Source organism: Salmo trutta, chromosome 35 (assembly GCF_901001165.1).
Source record: "Salmo trutta chromosome 35, fSalTru1.1, whole genome shotgun sequence".
NCBI lineage: Eukaryota > Metazoa > Chordata > Actinopteri > Salmoniformes > Salmonidae > Salmo > Salmo trutta.
The window spans coordinates 10,367,190-10,386,202 of NC_042991.1; the positions used below are offsets into that span (position 1 = coordinate 10,367,190).

At 45.1% G+C, this 19,013-nt stretch overlaps 1 protein-coding gene across 1 annotated transcript in view; it reads right to left on the bottom strand.

Moving 5' to 3' along the window:
• Positions 1-751: 751 nt before the first annotated feature.
• The window catches only part of LOC115174599 (exostosin-like 3), a 41,616-nt gene continuing 23,354 nt past the window's right edge, over positions 752-19,013 (bottom strand). Inside the window, exons 2-6 of the mRNA XM_029733290.1 lie at positions 9,695-12,338; positions 8,785-8,912; positions 7,371-7,515; positions 4,987-5,115; positions 752-4,336 (exon numbers count right to left, since the gene is read on the bottom strand). Coding sequence (XP_029589150.1) covers positions 4,127-4,336; positions 4,987-5,115; positions 7,371-7,515; positions 8,785-8,912; positions 9,695-11,836 — 2,754 coding nt within the window. The 5' untranslated portion in view covers positions 11,837-12,338 and the 3' untranslated portion in view covers positions 752-4,126. The remainder of the gene's footprint in view (positions 4,337-4,986; positions 5,116-7,370; positions 7,516-8,784; positions 8,913-9,694; positions 12,339-19,013) is intronic.

Sequence of the window (19,013 nt, forward strand, 5' to 3'; positions counted from 1 at the left end):
TACAAAAATGTCAAAATACATGTTTTCACTTTGTCATTATGGGGTAGTGTGTGTAGGTGGGCGAGAAAATATATATTTAATTCATCCCCACTACAGTAAGCTCTTCCATAGAAATATAATCTAGTCATTATATTTCTATGTAAAGAATCACTGGTGAATCAGAGCATTATGGGTACTGAAGTTATGCTACAAAGGTGTACAGTATGACAAGCAGGATTCCACACAGTGTGTCATGCTGACTCTGACACAGGGTCTGTTTCACATTTCACTGTGAAACATGTTTGATGGCTGCCATCGAGAAGCAGCGGTGAACACTCGTCTCTCGTCCTAGCACCACACCCCTGCTTTACTGTAACAAGAACCCCCCACCTCCCTCTCTACCCTGGCTGGAGATGAGGGGAGTATTCTCTCATCTCCCTCTTGTGAAGTTAGTGGCTCAGTGTTTCGTTCAGGCTTGCTGCCCGACGCCCCACTCCCATTGGGCCAGGGTTTCTACAGTGTGCAGCCACACCTCGCAGCATGGAGTCATGGAGAGATGGGTGACATATTGCACTGAGATCCACAGTATGCTGACAGAAGTAAATCCCAGAGTCTAACTTCCAGTATCATTGATTAAGCTGAACATGCTCATAGTGGCTAATAACGTGTGAGAATAGAGAGCGTCAGGAAATGTATGCCTACTTTTTAATTTCTGCGGTGAAAGGAGGAGACAGGTAGTTGGACGACAAAAGAACAACATGACTCAGAGACACGCTTTAAACTAACGTCGAGAGATTTTAATTCCATGTCTGGCCTTCAACGGTTTGTTTCACCCTGTCATCAGTGGTCAGTCTGGTACAGAACAGGGCAGGCAGCAGTAGTTGCAGTTGGCTGGGAGCCTAGCCCAGGGTCCTATTCATTGGGGAACACTAGCAAACAGCTTTAAAGCGTTTTTTTTTTTTTTTTTTGACCAACATCAGGTAGGGACTTCCTGTTTCAGTCTGTTTGGTGCCTAATGAACAAGACCCAGGGCTGGGCGTGTGGGGGGGAGAGAAACAGTCCCATGAGCGCATAGTTTCAGAGCACAAACAGCTAGCTAGAGGAATGATTGGTGGCTTTTTCCTGGCCCTCTTTCTTCATCTGTTGACACTAGAAAAACCAGCTGTGTCATTGTCCGCCGAGTGGGAAAATGGGGAGGGGAGAGGTGGGCCTTCCAAAGCACTGCATGAGACGTTACCCGAGTCGACCCCTCCCTGCCCCGGGAAATGTTAGGAGTGTGTCTGTCAGCCAGGTAATTATGCAGGCAGCATCTGGAGCTCAAACTCAAGCCACTGGTATGTGTGACTGCATATTATTGCAAATGGACTGACTGAGTCAGTCAAAAACAGGTTTGAGCACATACCCAGACTGTAGTGGTCTCCAAGACTTGATCTCAGATCAGTTTTGCTTTTCACCTCTTAAAAAGGTTCAGGTTAGGATTGGCGCAGGCTAGAGATGAGCCCTAGATCTGTGTTTTAAGTCGAGCTGTCAATGCCACCTGCTGGTTCTCGTTAGTGTTCTAATGAGGCACACACACTGGTTGAATCAACGTTGTTTCTACGCCATTTCAATGAAAGGACTTTGAACCGACGTTGAAGTGGGCCAGTGATGCGTGGTCAGTCAGGCGAGGAGGTTCCGTTGACCAAGGTCACGTTTCATTTTATTGCAGACATTTCTATTCACAAAGTTAACCCCTTCAGAAGCAAGCCTTAGAATGACCCATTTTCTATATTCAATTCAATAAATATACAGACATCACGGGGACGATAATGTGGAGTTCCTTAGTTTGAACTTCCCAGAATCAAATAGATTCCTATTGCTGATCAACAGTGTCATCACATCTCCTGAATCATCTGAAATAAAGGATCTAGTGTTACAGATTAGATCCTCAAGTCAAATCAATGGAATGAAGCCAGAAAAGGTCAAAGTACGTTAATTAATAAGGGCTGTATAGGCACTGCCATTTCAATAGGTGAGGGGGGAGGCAACTTTTTTGTTTTAGGAGGGGGGATACTGTCTAAAAGGGGTGAGGGGGCAAGGGTGTACCAGACCGCATCCTATTAACAAGCGTTCACATTGTGCACTTTGCAAAACATTGTGCTGTTTTTCAGCAGTTAAAAATCGTACCTATTTGGCAAAGAAAACATTCATTGAGCATCAATCGTTACAAAATGAAACTTGAGGGACCTGACGTGGAGACGCTGTACAGAGAAGCAGCTCATTTTGGAGGTTAATACTGAATGGAACTGTGATGATGATGATGAGGGATAGAAACACCAAAATATCTTCTGTCGAAATAAGCTTGTTTTTCAGTTTCTTGCACTAAGGTCTGAAATATTTATAGACTTGTGTTTCCCACAAGTGCCCAATTGAAACCATTATTAAATGTTCTGGGATCAGCTTCTCCTCCCCCAATCCTAACCTTAAAAAGGTCCAATGCAGCCATTTTTATCTCAATATCAAATCATTTCTGGGTAACAATTAAGTACCTTACTGTGATTCTTTTTGACCATTTTAATTGAAAACAAACAAAAATAGCTTCTTAGCAAAGAGCAGTGGTCTGAGCTGTTATTGGCAGAGAGGTTTGAAACAGTCTTATTTACCACCTGGTAATGTCACCAGGCAGGCCAAAACTCCCTCCCACCAAAACAGGCTGAAATGTCTGTCTTTGCAAACAGCTCTTACACGAAAAAAGGCATTATAATGTTCACAATTTCACAGTATTATTCCAACCTCACAGTGTGGAAATGCATGATAAAACCCCAAAATCCACTGTTTTGACTGCACTGGGCCTTTAACCATTAGTGGGGGAAATGCAAAACTGACCCAATATCAGAATCTAGGGGCAAGTTCACCCTCCTCCATTACTGAACACTTCATTAGAGGACTGTATAGGAACGACTACTCCGTCATTTAACGCCGACCATTGATAGGTAGCCTAATACCGCCAAGGTCCAGAAAGTCACAAAAAGCCGTGTAAACGCTCAGTGACAGCTGGAGACAACCATTCTGAAAACAACTAGGCCTACTAAGTGTTTCGGTCCAGCTTCAAACCATTGTAGTCTGCTGTAGCATTAACAAACGTGTTAGGTAATTGCTTTCCCATTTTCCTATGAATATTTGAGTGATTATTTTTGGGGGGGGGGGGGGGGGGGGGGGGGGGTAAATGTATAGAACGTGTGACCTAATGGTCCTGATCTTTAGTCTCCATCTGTAGTCATTGAGAGGCAGAGTGACAAACAGGACACTGTCTGGAGTTAGCTTAGGTCTGCCCATAGAAACAAAATCTACTCTGAGAATGCCATGGTCTGAGGGGCTTTTCCCATTCTAGTAATTCTATTTCTATGGGTCTGCCAGACAAGAGGGTCTGGCGACTGATAATCCCACGTCGAGATTGAGGTTTACAAAATTAAAAACCACGTGAAAAAAAAAAATACTTCTGCGACCATCAGTGCTTCTCTCGCGGTTTCATATACAAGAGTAGAGTATATAAATGTAAAATGAGTAAAAAAAAATAAAAATAAAGAAATGAGTGCAATGACAAACCGTATATGCCTTTGCCCCTTTGTTTCTCTCCCAAAAGGTTACATGTCTAGCTAGCGATTCAGGAGCTCAGGGCCCACTGCCACAGTCCACTGTCTCTCGGTCTCTCTCTCCGTGTCAGTTTAAAACCAGTCTGTTTACATTGTCAGTTTGAGTTTGGCTCTGAGAGTCAAGTCAAGTTAAGTCCTTGGGTAGGCAGTGTTAACACCTCTCTTGCCCATAAAAAGTGGCGCAAAAAAATGTATCTGTAGTGGTTGCTGATAAAACACACAGACGACATGACAGAAAGAAAAAGAAAAAATGAAAAGGCTTTTTGATTGGCAGCGGCCCTTCTCTGCTTCCAGCCTATCAGGGGTTCCAGTAAAGGTGTGGGGGAGCGGGTCTGAGGGAGTTGTTATTGTACATCCTAGATCCAATTATTGGGTGTAGGCCCTCACCCCCAAACCTCCATCCATCTCAGAACCAGCCCTCTCTGCTCCCTCTTCTGCCTTTCTTCCGTTTTGCCTGAGTTCCTCATTATCTTGCTCCGTTCTGCCCAACTTCCTTAGCTGGGCCTAGCCCTGGGCTAGATGAACTTGAAGCACTTAGTCTTGTCGTGGGGCAGACGTGTCTTGAAGAGCACAGAGTCCACGCGGAACTGTGTGTAGAGTAAAGGCATGTAGCCGTACACCTTGACAAAGAAGTTGATGCACTTGTGGCGCTCGTGGAAGTGAGAGTCATCGTGCGACAGGGCTTGCGGGCAGCCGGGGCAGCGGAAGGTCCAACGAGACGTCACCTAAGAGGGAGGAAATGGAAAGGGTGTGTCTGTGTGTATCTAATCACAATGCTACAACCATTTTGATTGCTTTGTCGATACCATGAACATGTGGTCGTAAAATATGGCAGTGTGTGCCAATGAATACTGGGACAGAATACTTGCACAGAATTGTATACCATGACACATATTACAGTGCATAAAATGAAGTTGACTCTTAGGGTTGATTCTCCAGGAAAAGGAAAGTCACTCATTGGTTATAGGAGGTTACTTCCCACCACATGCATTATTCACCTGCCTTTTTCCTACCAGGGCCAACTTGCTGTCAAGTCATACACGCCATCGAAGCCTGTTCTAATTCCTGAATGGAACACCTGGGAATATTCCAAGATTCCGGGTCCCACAATTCCCCCTGGCTCGATTGGCATAATTAGTCTGCTAGCCATAAATATGTATATACTAGTATAAATGTCTTGCAAATAGATGTCGAGGGAAACGCAAGCGTAGGGCAACAATCCAATCTTGTTGTGCTCTGATTTATAATTTGCCACAGAATAATGAGCATGTCAGGTTGAGTAATGGTTGGCTAAGTGAGCAGAAATATAAATAAACAGTACCCGGGGTGTGTGTGTCTTTTTGGAGTAATACGTGGGTGTGTGCGCCCCACTGACCTTGATAGGGGGCTTTCGGGTGATGTGTGACACCAGGAAGTTCATGGCGATATCCTCGCAGTTGATGTACTCGTCCACCATGTCGCGGATGGCCTGAGGCATCACATACGAGTACAGGTACGCGTAGTACTGCAGCAGAGAGACAAAACATATGAGGGAATCAACCGGCGTTCCGTTCATTAGAACATGCAACGGTTTAAAACATTTTGCAACAGAAAATGAAAATGAGCAAGTCCAATGGGACAGCAGGATAGCCTAGTGGTTAGAGCGTTGGACTAGTAACCGAAAGGTTGCAAGTTCGAATCCCCGAGCTGACAAGGAACAAATCTGTCGTTCTGCCCCAGAACAGGCAGTTAACCCACTGTTCCTAGGCCGTCATTGAAAAAAAAAAAAAGTGTTCTTGCCTGACAAAGGTAAAAATAAAAAAATGGACAAGTCATCCCTCCCTGTTTTATGTTATTTTCTTCCGTTTGGTGCCTAATGAATATGGCCCAGGTGGAATGAGGAGAGGGTGAGACAGGTCAGACCAAAGAACGTACAAGGAAGTCATGAAGAGAAGGGATGAGGGTGATGCATCTTATAGAAGACAGGTACGTTTTGGAAAGTATTCAGACCTCTTCCCTTTCTCCATTTTGATACGTTACAGCATTATTTTAAAATTGATTAAATAAAACATTTTACTCATAATTTTACACACAATACCCCATAATGACAAAGTGAAAACAGGTTTTTAGATTTTGTACCCACATAGGTTCTCAGACCCTTTACTATGAGACTTGAAATTGAGCTCAGGTGCATCCTGTTTCCATTGATCATCCTTCAGATGTTTCTACAACTTGATTGGAGTCCACCTGTGGTAAATTAAATTGATTGGACATGATTTGGAAAGGCACACACCTGTCTATATAGATTCCACAGTTGACGGTGCATGTCAGAGTAAAAACCAAGCGACGAGGTCAAAGGAATTGTCCGTAGAGCTGCGAGACAGGATTGTGTCGAGGCACAGATCTGGGGACGGGAACCAAAATATTCCTGCAGCATTGAAGGTCCCTAAGAAAAAAGTGGCCTCCATTATTCTTAAATGGAATTAGTTTGGAACCACCAAGACTCTTTCAACAGCTGGCCGCCCGAACAGATTTAGCAATCGGGGGAGAAGGGCCTTGGTCAGGGAGGTGACCAAGAACCTGATGGTCACAATGACAGAGCTCCAGAGTTCCTCTGTGGAGATGGGAGAATGTTCCAGAAGGACACCTATCTCTGCAGCACTCCACCAATCAGGCCTTTATGGTAGAGTGGCCAGGCGGAAGCCACTCCTCAGTTAAAGGCACATGACAGCCCTCTTGGAGTTTGCCAAAAGGCACCTAGAGACTCTCAGACGATGAGAAACAAGATTCTCTGGTCTGATGAAACCAAGATTGAACTCTTTGGCCTGAATGCCAAGCGTCACATCTGGAGGAAACCTGGCACCATCCCTACGGTGAAGCATGGTGGTGGTGGCAGCATCATGCTGTGGGGATGTCTTTCAGAGGCAGGGACTGGGAAAATAGTCAGGATCGAGGGAAAGATGAACAGAGCAAAGAACAGAGAGATCATTGATGAAAACCTGCTCCAGAGCACTCAGGACCTCAGACTGGGGCAAAGGTTCAACTTCCAACAGGACAACGACCCTAAGCACACAGCCAAGACAACGCAGGAGTGGCTTCGGGACAAGTCTCCGAGTGTCCTAGATTGGCCCAGCCAGAGCCCGGACTTGAACCAGATCGAACATCTCTGGAGAGACCTGAAAATAGCTGTCCAGCGATGCTCCCCATCCAACCGGACAGAGCTTGAGAGGATCTGCAGAGAAGAATGTGAGAAACTCCCCAAATAGAGGTGTGCCAAGCTTGTAGCGTCATACCCAAGAAGACTCGAGACTCTAATCGCTGCCAAAGGTGCTTCAACAAAGTACTGAGTAAAGGGTCTTAATACTTAAATGTGATATCATTTTTTTTTATATTAGCAAAAATGTCTAAAAACCTATTTTTGCTTCATCATTATGGGGTATTGTGTGTAGATGAGGGAAAACAACTATTTAATCAATTTTAGAATAAGGCTGTAACGCACAACAATGTGGAAAAAAGTCAAGGGGTCTGAATACTTTCCGAATGCACTGTATGATATAATAATATATGCCATTTCATGCTTTTATACAAAGTGACTTGCAGTCGTGCATACATTTTACATAACGGGTGGTCCCGGGAATCAAACCCACTATCCTGGTGTTGCAAGCGCCATGCTCTACCACCTGAGCTACAGAGGACCACCGAACAGACCTATGTGCAGCATAGAGGTCAGGGCTCACAGGGTTGAAAGGTGTCACGACGGGGGAGGGAGAAGGGGAGTACCTTGTGAAAGAAGGCGGCGCCCGTCAGCACCATGGAGAGTTCACAGGAGTAGTTGGAGTTGTAGAGCCATGACTGGTGGTTGACATCCCAGGCATGGAATCTCCCGGGGAAGCCCACGATGCGGTCCCTGGCCTCCCGCCACACCCTGATCCACACAACCAGACCAAGAGAAACATGACGAAAAAGGCAGCAATATACTGGGGAGAATGAGCTGCGACCACAATATATTCATCTTGTATTGTACATGTAGGCCGTTAAAGGAAAATCATACAGCTGACAAAAAGGTCTCCACAGCTCGTCAGCAAGGACAGCAATCTACAAGGAGAAGAGATATGTGTTCTGTTGCGTGTTATTTTCGGACGTGCACACAGACACACGCGAGACTACAAAGACGTGCTCACTGAGTGAGGAGTATCAACTGCTACATGTAGTTATCAGACGACACGTTCCTACTTCTGGAAGTCTCCAAAAACATGCTTGCACGTATAAGAGTATAACCTCTTCCCTTGGAGATCTAGTACATTCACATTACATCCACGCTATAGAAAGTCCCAGTGGGAATTTAGCGGTGGTTCTAGGTGAGGAAAAAAATTATTCCAGGATATTTCATGACAAATGACCCCATTCATACGGTGCCTGCCTGGACACGCTGCAAAAGTGGTAAAACCTTTGAACAATGCTGCAGTCGGGGATTTTGGGAAGCTGTTCAATGGTCATTTCAATACTTGATATTTACCCATTGATTCTTGAAGAATGTAACTTATGAATACATTACTTATGGGCAATGATCTATCTTTATCATAACCCAAAAATATAGGCTAAGGTTGTATTTCTCCATTGTTTACAAACAACAAAGAATGTAAACAAAGTACGTATAGCTTCAAGATTCGGTTAAAATATGAACAAACATGTCCAGTCATTGCGCCTAGAGCGCTGTCTATGGATTTGAGAGGTGTTACATTCCCTAGCTCAGTTTTTTTTCTTCTCTCCTCTGTTTTGAATCCCACAACATAGCTTTGCACATGGCCCTGATGTGATATTCAAGGTGAGTCAAGTCTAGTGCGCTTGAAAAATCAACATGGTCCATTTCTTTCTTGTTGATCTGTCAGGGTCAGTTGCATTAGTGTATGTTTTGGTTTATGCTGTGGTACTGAGCTGAAAATGCTTTTAAAATGTCAGTGTGCGTTGAATGTTTTTTTTTCTTCATTATTATACATTTTATTTATTTTTTACTTTTGGAATAAGTGTCGATTCACACGACGCTTGTCGATATCTGTAGACAGATCATCGGTCTGCTGGGTTCCAAAGAAAAATGTATCTCTTTGAAAATCAATGAAGCACAAAACAAAGTACACTTTCTTTCTCCAAAGAGCTTTGGATCCAATGACTGGTCCCAGACTCCCCTCTAACTGACCTGAACCCAAACATAATCTCGTCATGGCGGAGGTGGGCGTCATCGTCGATGGACAAGATGGCCTCCGTCTCCACGGCATCCCAGGGCAGGAAGCGGTTGTTGAGGCTGTTCTTCTCCGTGCGCACCACCTGCAGGACAGGAGAAGTGTTAAATAGAAAATATGAGTATTTTCTTAATTAGTTCACTGTTAATACGATCCCAAGAATGTGTGCATGTCGGTAGTCAAGTTTTCAAGATGGTGTTTGCTCTGTACTTAAAAGTCCTCTGTTTTGCATCACTATCCATTTAATGTCGAATTTCATGAAAGTATAGCACAGGGTAATGGTCCAAAATCACTCAGCCCCCCTTTCTCAACAGCTTTATTAGGCTAACCCATCTAACAAAAAACATGAAAGTATGGAATGATCTAATAGCATTCAATAGTTATGCGGTTTGTCAAATGTGTGGACCAATTAGGCTATTCATTCAAGATCATTAAACTATCCTCCCATATCTCCCTACACAGAGGTAATCTCTTTCCTACAGACAGTGTAATTGGGATACTTGAGTATTCCGTTTAAGTTCCATTCTAAAAGCCAGACCTATTCTGTGGACGTCACACCTCCTATTTCCTTTATATCAGCTGGTGTAATTTGTCCGGCTGTCCTGTAGAGTTGTAAGTGAAGCAGGGAGAGCAGATGAAATCAGCATCAGCAGCTAGACCAATGTGCTTGAGCACACTCTCAGACACCCACGGCCTTCCAAGACTGCTGCGCCACAACACAAGTTACACTATTTGCATTTCAGAAAAGGGTAGACGAGCAGGGCCTTTCAGATCACTCTCTCCCATTCAATCATATTGTTCAGTCTGAGCAGTGAGCACTAAGCAGCGGGGCATGTTTAGTATTCAGCGGCGGTGGAAAGTACTCACCACGATGGGCAGGCCGATGTCTGGCCACAGCAGGTCGTCTGAAGGAGGCTTGGGGGAGTTCCACACCACCACCACCTTGTTGAGGTAGGGCAACCCGTTGAGCCTTTCCAGGGAGTTCATTAGCACCTCCTCCCTTTCGTAGGTCAGCATGACCACTGTGAACTGCTCCCGGGGCACGTTACCACCCAGCGCTGCCTGAAACTCCTTCCCCGAGCCCCCAGCACCGCCGCCAATGGGGCGGAAGCCCGTGCCCGAGCCCAGGAACTTGGCCTCCGAGGGCAGCACGGGGTCCAGTGGCGTATGGGGGAACAGATGGAAAGGCCCCGGGGCACGGTTCCAGGTCTGGTAGGTGTTGGCTGACGTGTAGGTAAAGTTGCGGAGGAAGCGCGGCGAGGCGTAGGGTGGCTCCGTCTCCACGGGGCCCAGGTCCAGGTCACCGTTGTCGGCCAGGTTGGCGTCCGTGCCAGCCATCTTGCCTGCTTTGTGGGGGATCTCCTGGGCGGGCTCCTCGCGGATGGGTGCGGCAGGCACCTGGATGCTGGTCCGGACGCTGGCCAGGATGGTGCCCAGTACATTCTCCGAGGTGGAGAAGTAGGTCTCCCACAGGAAGCGGCCCTGTCGTCGCATGGCCAACAGGTCGTTGTCTGATAGGCTGCGCAGCAGGAAATGCAGCTCGGTGATGCGGGGCTTAGGCACCATGATGGCTGCCTCGCTCCAGCGGATCAGCTCATGGTAGGGCAGCCTGGCGTGGTCCCCAAGCACCACAGGGATGGCCCCCACTTCTAGGGCTTCAAACAGCCTCATGCTACTGCCTGCCGAGGCCACCAACTGACAGTCCCCGGGGGAGATGACCAGGGCGAAGGTGGAGGCCTTGAGGACCTCGAGCCGCTCCTCCCTCTCGCCACACAGAGCCCACTCGGTAGGCAGGCTGGGCCGTGGGGTCTTACAGGTGAACTCCACCAGTACCTGGTCCAGGTGGCTGTCCTGCACCGCCTTGAGCGTGCCGATGATGCGGTCGTCATAGTCGGCTGGCGCATCTCCCTCCATCTCCTCCTCAAAGGACTGGTGCGGTCCCTCCTGCAGGCTACTTCGCAGAGACTCCACCTTCTCGCCCTGGAAGGTGAACAGGTACTTCCTTTTGACGGGCACCTGGGGCGGCACCTCCAGGAAGTTTGGCTCAGAGAGGGCGTGGACCAGCGGGGACACCACCAAGTCAAAGCCCTCGCGGTACTGCTGCTCCAGGAAGGTGGACTGGGCCACTGCCGCTCGGCCCGTGCTCACATTGTACAGGAAGTTCTGCGTCATAGACTTCCTGGAAAGATGGACCAGGAGGTGGTTGTGTCCATCGGACCTCCAGTAGGGCAGAGCCTTCAGCTGCTTCTCCAGCTCCAAGGGAGCCGGGAGGGGGGAGGAGGGAGTCTCCTGCAGCTCCCCAACCAGTACCACATACAGACAGGCGATGCTGGGGTTGTTCGTCACGTAGATGCTGCTCTTTACCGAGGTGGCGAAGGCCTGCTTGACCAATGGGTCCAGGGACTCACCCCAGGGGTAGGAGGCCGTGTCATACACGTACACAGGGAAGCCAGAGGTCAACGGGCAGCGGGCGTAGTCGAAGCAGGAGCGCAGGCGGCAGGCACGGGCAGACTTGGGCGGGGGCAGGCCCGGGTCGTCCTTGTCAGGTAATAACCTCACGGGAAGCGAGAGCTTGGGCTGGTTCTGGGCCATCAGCTCTTTGTATGAGTGCTCCGTCTGGCTGATGACATTCTTCAGCTGCAGCAGGTCCTGCTTGGCACTGTCGATGCTCCGCTTGCACGCCTCGATGCGCAGGTTGAGCCGGGAGATCTCCCCGTTCAGCTCCTGCCGCTTTGCCTCCAGCTGTAGCAGCTCCTCACTGACTGACTCACGGATGCGGCACAGGTCTTGCACGTGCTTGGCCTCGCATAGTTCGCCGCCGGGCCGCGGGCCGAAGATGCGCTTGTCGGGGCCGCCCGCCTCGTCGATGGTGGTGAGGTAGTAGTGGGCGATGAGTGGGAAGAAAACCAGGATGAAGAAGAGCATGAAGCTGAGCCAGGTGAGGCGCACGCGCCGCAGCAGCCACGGCTGGCCGCCAGGCCCCACCCCGCCACCGTTACGCTGCATCATGGGTTAGGGTCACTGGGCTTAGCTCAGCGCCGCGCCGGAGTCTCTACTAGTCTACAGGGATCAGCAGCCATGGTGCAACCTCGTCAACATGGTGAAACAGTGTGTCTGAAAACCATCAGAATTGTTAAATCCACTTGTTTTGTCCTCATAAAATGTAATCTGAGTGGATCTACTTGATTGTGGTTTTCCTTTTGGTATCAGATGTAGGGGGACTTCACCTTTGTCTTGCTGGTGTGCCATAGTTCAAACAAGTCCTTGCCATCGTTCCTCTTGTATGGTGTAGTTGTATTTCTGACCTACGTGAGTAAACTGTCGGGTGGAGAGGAGCCCCGTTTGGGAAACGCTGGGGAGGGAGGGCATGGCTGGTCACAGTCCTGCAGAGTGGCATCATGGGTCAGCTGCTACTGCCCTGGTTGTGCCCATTTTCTAGGTCCCGGTTGGGTCTGTCAAAGAATGAAAGGCCTCCAAATTCTCCTCCAACGTTGAATAACAAGACCTGAAACTGATAGAGAGAAACTATGTCAAAATGATAATATGTAAGGTCACTTAGTTGGCATTCTAGTATATCAGATTAAAAAGAAAAAAAATCCAGAAAAGTCCAGCCTTCACGTCATAGCCCAAATTAAGTACCATACCAGAATTCTGATGATATCACTAGGATAAATAACATTCTTAACAATTAAATTGTGTGCGTGACATATGTTTTAAGTTAACACAAAAATGCATCATTTTAACATACATTTGAACATAAATACAAACTAGCCAATGTGAAACTGTATTTCCCCAAATAATGTTTCTTTGATGGTTTAAACATGGTTGTGTTAACATGACGATGAGTGTAGTTTTTCCATCCCTCTCCACAACCCTGAAACAGAGAGCAGTAACCTGGCTGATAAGCAGCACTGTGCATACTGTATCAAAAACTGCTGACACAAGGTAAGGTTCATAGTAACAGCATCTCATCCCTCAAGGCAACATCCTCATTAGGAACTAACGGTTTTCACCTCCTTGCTGGCTTTCCCAGGCTAAATCACAAAGGAGACAGGTCTTCCTGTTGAACAGCTAATTTCTAAGAAGAGAGACTGCAGAATCACAATACCAACTAGGCTACTCTGTGTTGGAGGAAACAGAAACAACAAAGTTTTGGGTTTGCAATCAGCAGACCATTAGCAGATAAATCAAAGTGCTGATAGGAAAGACATACTGATTAAAATGGTACGGGCAGCCAGGGACAGGAGATGAGACCAAAAAGCACATTTTGGGCATTTGCTCTCAGACAAGAGTCCTAATGCATCAGATAAGAATGAAAATAGCCTATTCTCCAGCAGACCGAAGACAAAAAAGGCATGGAACACAAACTAATCAATGCTGGTTCACACCAGTCTTGGGGAAGGCGACAGAATACAAACAGGACAGAACTAGACTATCTAAAGGCCAGAGAGTACAGTATCCTCACTGCTCCGTATTGGTAGATAAGGCTTGTTTGGCTGAAGGCCTATAAACTAGGCCTACACACTAAACCCAAAACATTATGTTCCCTGATAAGACTAACATTACAAAATGGAGTTCAGAATGAGATTTCACATGGACATATAATATCACAAAATACAAAGTGTGAACAAGTACGTGTTTACCTTGGCAACAGACAAGGTTCAGTTGCAGATGAGCCATAAACTCACAGTCCTGATAACTAGGCTGCACCATTCATTGGGCTACTGTGAGACCTAATCTGCAGAAGGGCCACTTTCACTGCTGTCCGATTATAACATGTTTGCCTGCTTTCTCGATTATAACACATAGATTACTAAAAGCTTTGTGGCGATTTGGAGACTCAAGCATCCAGCATATGCATTTTTCTCCCCTAATGGAGCACCTTGCAATATGGCCACACAGGTCTGCTCTTATTTTCCACACTGTACTCTAGCTATCTGGGGCTAGCCTTGCTGCTATCAGGGGCTAGCCTTCTTAACACAGTGTGTGCCATTACAGCAGCCGTGGTCATCAGCACAGCTCCCAGCAGGTCAGCTCCAAAGTGCTACTGTGTCACATGACGTCATCTCTGCCTGCTGGCCCTTGCACCTCCGAGGTACCACTGGAAGACAGAGGTGCTGGCACTCGAACCCTCTAGGTGCCACTTGGAGACCCGGGAGTGTGCCTATCAGGAGCCTCCGATTAATTGCTGCGGGGCTGGGATGCAGATCTACAGTGTAATGGGAGGCAGATGCTGCAGCCTCTCAGGTTGCGCCACATCTAATCTGGGGCCATAAACACACAGATTAGAGCCCCAGCTCGTGTTAGGCCTTGGGTGAAACACGGTCTCATCTACAACGGCAGGACTTCGGTAATCCTCAAAGTGCATAATCTTTACTCTATACCACAGAGTTTAATCTGTAGAGCATGGATGTGGAACACACAAACACACACATCCACACCAGTGTTTCCTCTTGAAAGTTTTGTAGCAGTGGGGGGGAAAGGTCACGGAGTAGATAGACTTCTACAGTCCAGTGGGACTGAGAAGCTCAGTTCTGGTGACCTTTTAAAAGGACATTCTAACAAAAATATGTTTAAATAAATTATGCTGACACCATCTCAAAAAAGAAATCCACATTGAGAAATGAGCCCAATAACATATTGGTAAACTTTGCATGGCCCATATTATTAGGCATGTTATTAGCAATAAGAATTGCAGTGTTTTCCACAAGTGAATAGAAAACATAGCCAGCCAGGCGTCTCCGGTGGGAGCTCTATTTTGGTGGCCTCTGGTACATTCTAACGCCTAGATTCCATCTGAAATACACAGCAAAATTGTTGCATACTTGAATACGAGTTTACCTCTCAGATTGGAAATATTTGTTGTGGTATTGTGTAGGAAAGCCATGACTTTACAATTTTAATGACAGAAAATGTATGAATTCAGTATATTGTAAGTTGTTTTGGATATTGTCTAGGTCTAGGCCTACAGGGCCTTCAGAAAGTACTCATACTCCTTGACTGATTCCACATTGTGTTACAACCTGAATTCAAAATGGACTAAATGGATGTTTTCCCCCTCACCCATCTACACACAAAACTCCATAATGACAAAGTGAAAACACATTTCGAAATTTTGGGAAATGTATTAAAAAAATACAATTGCAGAAATCTAATTTACATAAGTATTCATACCCGAGTCAATCCTTTGTAGAAGCACCTCTGGCAGCGATTACAGCTGTGAGTCTTTCTGGGTAAGTCTCTAAGAGCTTTCCACACGTGGATTGTACAATATTTGCCCATTATTCTTAAAAAGAATAATCTAAAAGCACCGTCAAGTTGATCATTACTAGACAGTCTTGCCCTAGATTTTCAAGTCGATTTAGGTCAAAACTGTAACTAGGCCACTCGGGAACATTCAACGTTGTCTTGGTATGCAACTCCAGTGTAGATTTGGCCTTGTGTTTTAGTTTATTGTCCTGCTGAAAGGTAAATTTGCCTCCCGGTGTCTGTTCCAAAGCAGACTGCCAGGTTCTCCTCTAGGATGTTGCCTGTGCTTATTGCAGTATTCAATTTATTCTTATCCCCCAAAAAACTCCTTAGTCTTTGCCGATGACAAGCATACCTGTTACATGATGCAGCCACCATGCTTGATAATACTAAGTGATGTGTTGGACTTTGCCTCAAACGTAACGCTTTGTATTCAGGACAAAAAAAATGCATTTCTTTGCCACATTAGTGGCAAAGAAAAAATCATGTTAAACACTATTATTAAAAAAAATCATGTTAAACACTATTATTGCACGCAGTGAGTCCATGCAACTTATGATACTTTTAAGCACATATTTACACCTGAACTTATTTAGGCGTGCCATAACAAAAGGGGATGAATACTTACATAAATCTGAAATGTCGAGTCAATGAGGGGCTATGCGTTTAGCGGAGAGGACCTGACCGTCCACGGAGTTTCATTATTTTCCAGAGAAAGCATAGAGCCCCGAGTTGATTATCCCTTTTATACCATGCCTATAATTTAACACATTTGCTGCTAGAAATGTGTCCATTTGCCGATATAATTGCGTTAAACATCCACTGAAGTAGCTTGCAATTTTACTAGATAGCTACAGTAGGCGCCTTCGTAACCAAACGATCAGTCCTAGCTTGCTTTCATGAAAATCAAATTCAGCAATGCCAACGATGTTTTCAATTAGACTTTTGCATTCAAAAGCAGCTCAAAATATATAACATGAAAAAATTAACTATAGCCATTGAATTCTACCGTGCTGATATACTGTGCGTTATAATCAGAAATGAGTATTCAGCAATGACATGGTATAACAATTTAATCGATTTTTAAGTCAGGCTGTAACAAAATGAGAAAAAAGTAAAGAGGTGTGATTAACTGTACATGATCAGGACTAAGAGAACTAAGCCAACAAACCTGTTAACAATTAACTTTCTCTTGAGATGAAAGTCTTATTTACAGTTGTACTGCAAGATATGAATTTCCGCAATGTATGTTTTTCAAATGATGTATTTTTATTTAAACAGAACAATGTAAGGTTTCGTTTTTTCAGGTTTCCACGTTTCCCCGTTTTCACTCTGAAAATCAAAAGCCCACAGCAATGCTTAAACCGCATCAGGAGACCACTTTTGAGGTCTGGGAAGAATCTGGAGGAATTTTAGGTGTAGTTGCTCTTTATTTGTAGTGCACGTGTGATGGTAGAGGTTGCGAAACAAATACCCACTGGATTGATTAAAAATAATTAGGATATCATTCTGCCAGGGAAGCATAACTTGTTAACTTGTAGTTAACATTTAATTGAGAAGGTTTTTGGGAAAGCCTTTTCATCTACCAGAAGAATGTTTTTATTAGCATCCTCGCTAATGGCCACACAAAGCGTTAGACGCCCGCACTGCACACGCACACACACACACACACACACACACACACACACACACACACACACACACACACGGGCCTTCACTTTGCCTCTTCAGAAAGTTTCATTTTTGACAGGTTTTGGCGAGAGTGAAACCGCTAGCTTCGCCTCTCCCTGTCACCGTTCGCTTGGTGACTGACCGGCGCCTATCCTATCAATAGATCACTAGAAGATGCATATCGTTCATTCTAGCTGGAGAGGGCTCGGCGGACTAGCGGACTAGCGAACTGAAACTTTTAAATGGAAAGTAGCCTGGTTAATATTAAGTGGAAAATGTAACCGGCTGATTAGCCAACACCCGGTGCTAATGGAAAACATTAGCATTATCACCTTTAGCCCAACTGAAGCAGCATAAAGAAGCAAAAAATGCTCGGTTAAAAACAACCCAATTTGGGTACTTTGGTAACCCAGCACTGGGTAAATATTGGACTGAACACACGATGGGTTATGATTTAAAGTTTTCATAACAATCGGAAATCGGTATTTTTGGACACCGATTATTATTATTTATCTTTTTACATCTTTATTTAACTAGGCAAGTCAGTTAAAAACACATTCTTATTTTCAATGACGGCCTAGGAACGGTGGGTTAACTGCCCTGTTCAGGGGCAGAACGACAGATTTTTACCTTGTCAGCTCGGGGATTCAATCTTGCAACCTTACGGTTAACTAGTCCAACGCTCTAACCACCTGCTTTACATTGCACTCCACGAGGAGCCTGCCTGTTACGCGAATGCAGTAAGAAGCCAAGGTAAGTTGCTAGCTAGCATTAAACTTATCTTATAAAAAACAATCAATCAATCATAATCACTAGTTAACTACACATGGTTGATGATATTAGTAGTTTATCTAGCCTGTCCTGCGTTGCCTATAATCGCTTAGGTACACGTTGCTCCAAATTGTACCTAACCATGAACATCAATGCCTTTCTTAAAATCAATACAAAAGTATCTTCTCCAACACTTTGTTTTTGCATTATTTAAACCAAATTGAACGTTTCATTATTTTTTTGAGGCTAAATTGATTTGAATGATGTATTAAGTTAAAATAAGTAATAATCGGCCGATTAATCGGTATCCCCCCCCCCCCCCCAATAATCGGTATCGGCGTTGAAAAATAATAATCGGTCGACCTCTAGTTGAGTTGCATGAATAACTCAACATGTTGGGTTATTGGGATTACCCAAACAGGGGTTAATTTAACCAACAGTTTCTTACTTTCATGCTGGATTTTATCCCAACAATGAGATTTGCATATGATTTTAGGGACCTCATAGGTCTGTATGCCTCATTGAAGCTACACTATACAACTATACAAAAGAACAGGAATACATTTTACACAGGTGGAAAGCCAACACGTCCAGTTTTCTGATCTGATCTGCTGGGTCATATCGTAATAACTCGGCACCAAAACACATGAACCATCACCTGCAACCCAGCAGTTGGGTCAACCAAACAACCCAGCATGTTTTAGTGTAGTGGCAATAAATAAAGAGACTGAAACATGGGGTTGCCTATCTGCATTTAATCAATTGAGCTCATCATTAGCTAGATCCAAAATGTGATCTTTTAACTAGTTAACATGCATTTAATTAAATTGAAGTCCCAAAAAACCTGCACAAACACAGTTAATATAATGTAGGCCTATCTGTTCGGGTAACGTGATTCCAGTTCATCTGTTCTTTTGTATAGTTACCACAGTTATTCATTGGATGGTTCTCCCATCGATCGGGTTCCCGCCCATAAATATCTGGGCATTTGGATTGAATGTGTTAAAAAAAAGTACGAACGAGCTAGTTAAAAAGCAAAGATTTAAATAGATCTTGCCTCACTGTAAATAGCAGGAAGCAGATTGTACAGTCAACTTTCCTGCCAGTTCTTGACTATGGTGACACCATTTACCAGATTGCAGCAGCCACTACTCTTAAACCTTTGGATGCAGTCTACCATAGCGCCGTTCGCTTTATCACAGGTGACAGTTTTAATTACTCACCACTCCATCCTGTATCAAAAAGGTTGTCTGGTCCTCATTTAACTACCGTAGATAACTTAATTATTCCCTTTTTGTTTACAAAGCTCTACTACAAAAGCTTCCGACTAACCCAACTCCGCTGTTAGAATATAAAAACATGATACCAAACCCTTTCACAAAGACGGTTAACTCGTGAGGTTCCTCGGGTCTCCACCGAACTAGGTAAATCCACTTTTAGTTTTAAAGCATCTCATTGCTGGGACCAACTACAAAATACAGTCTACAAAACATTA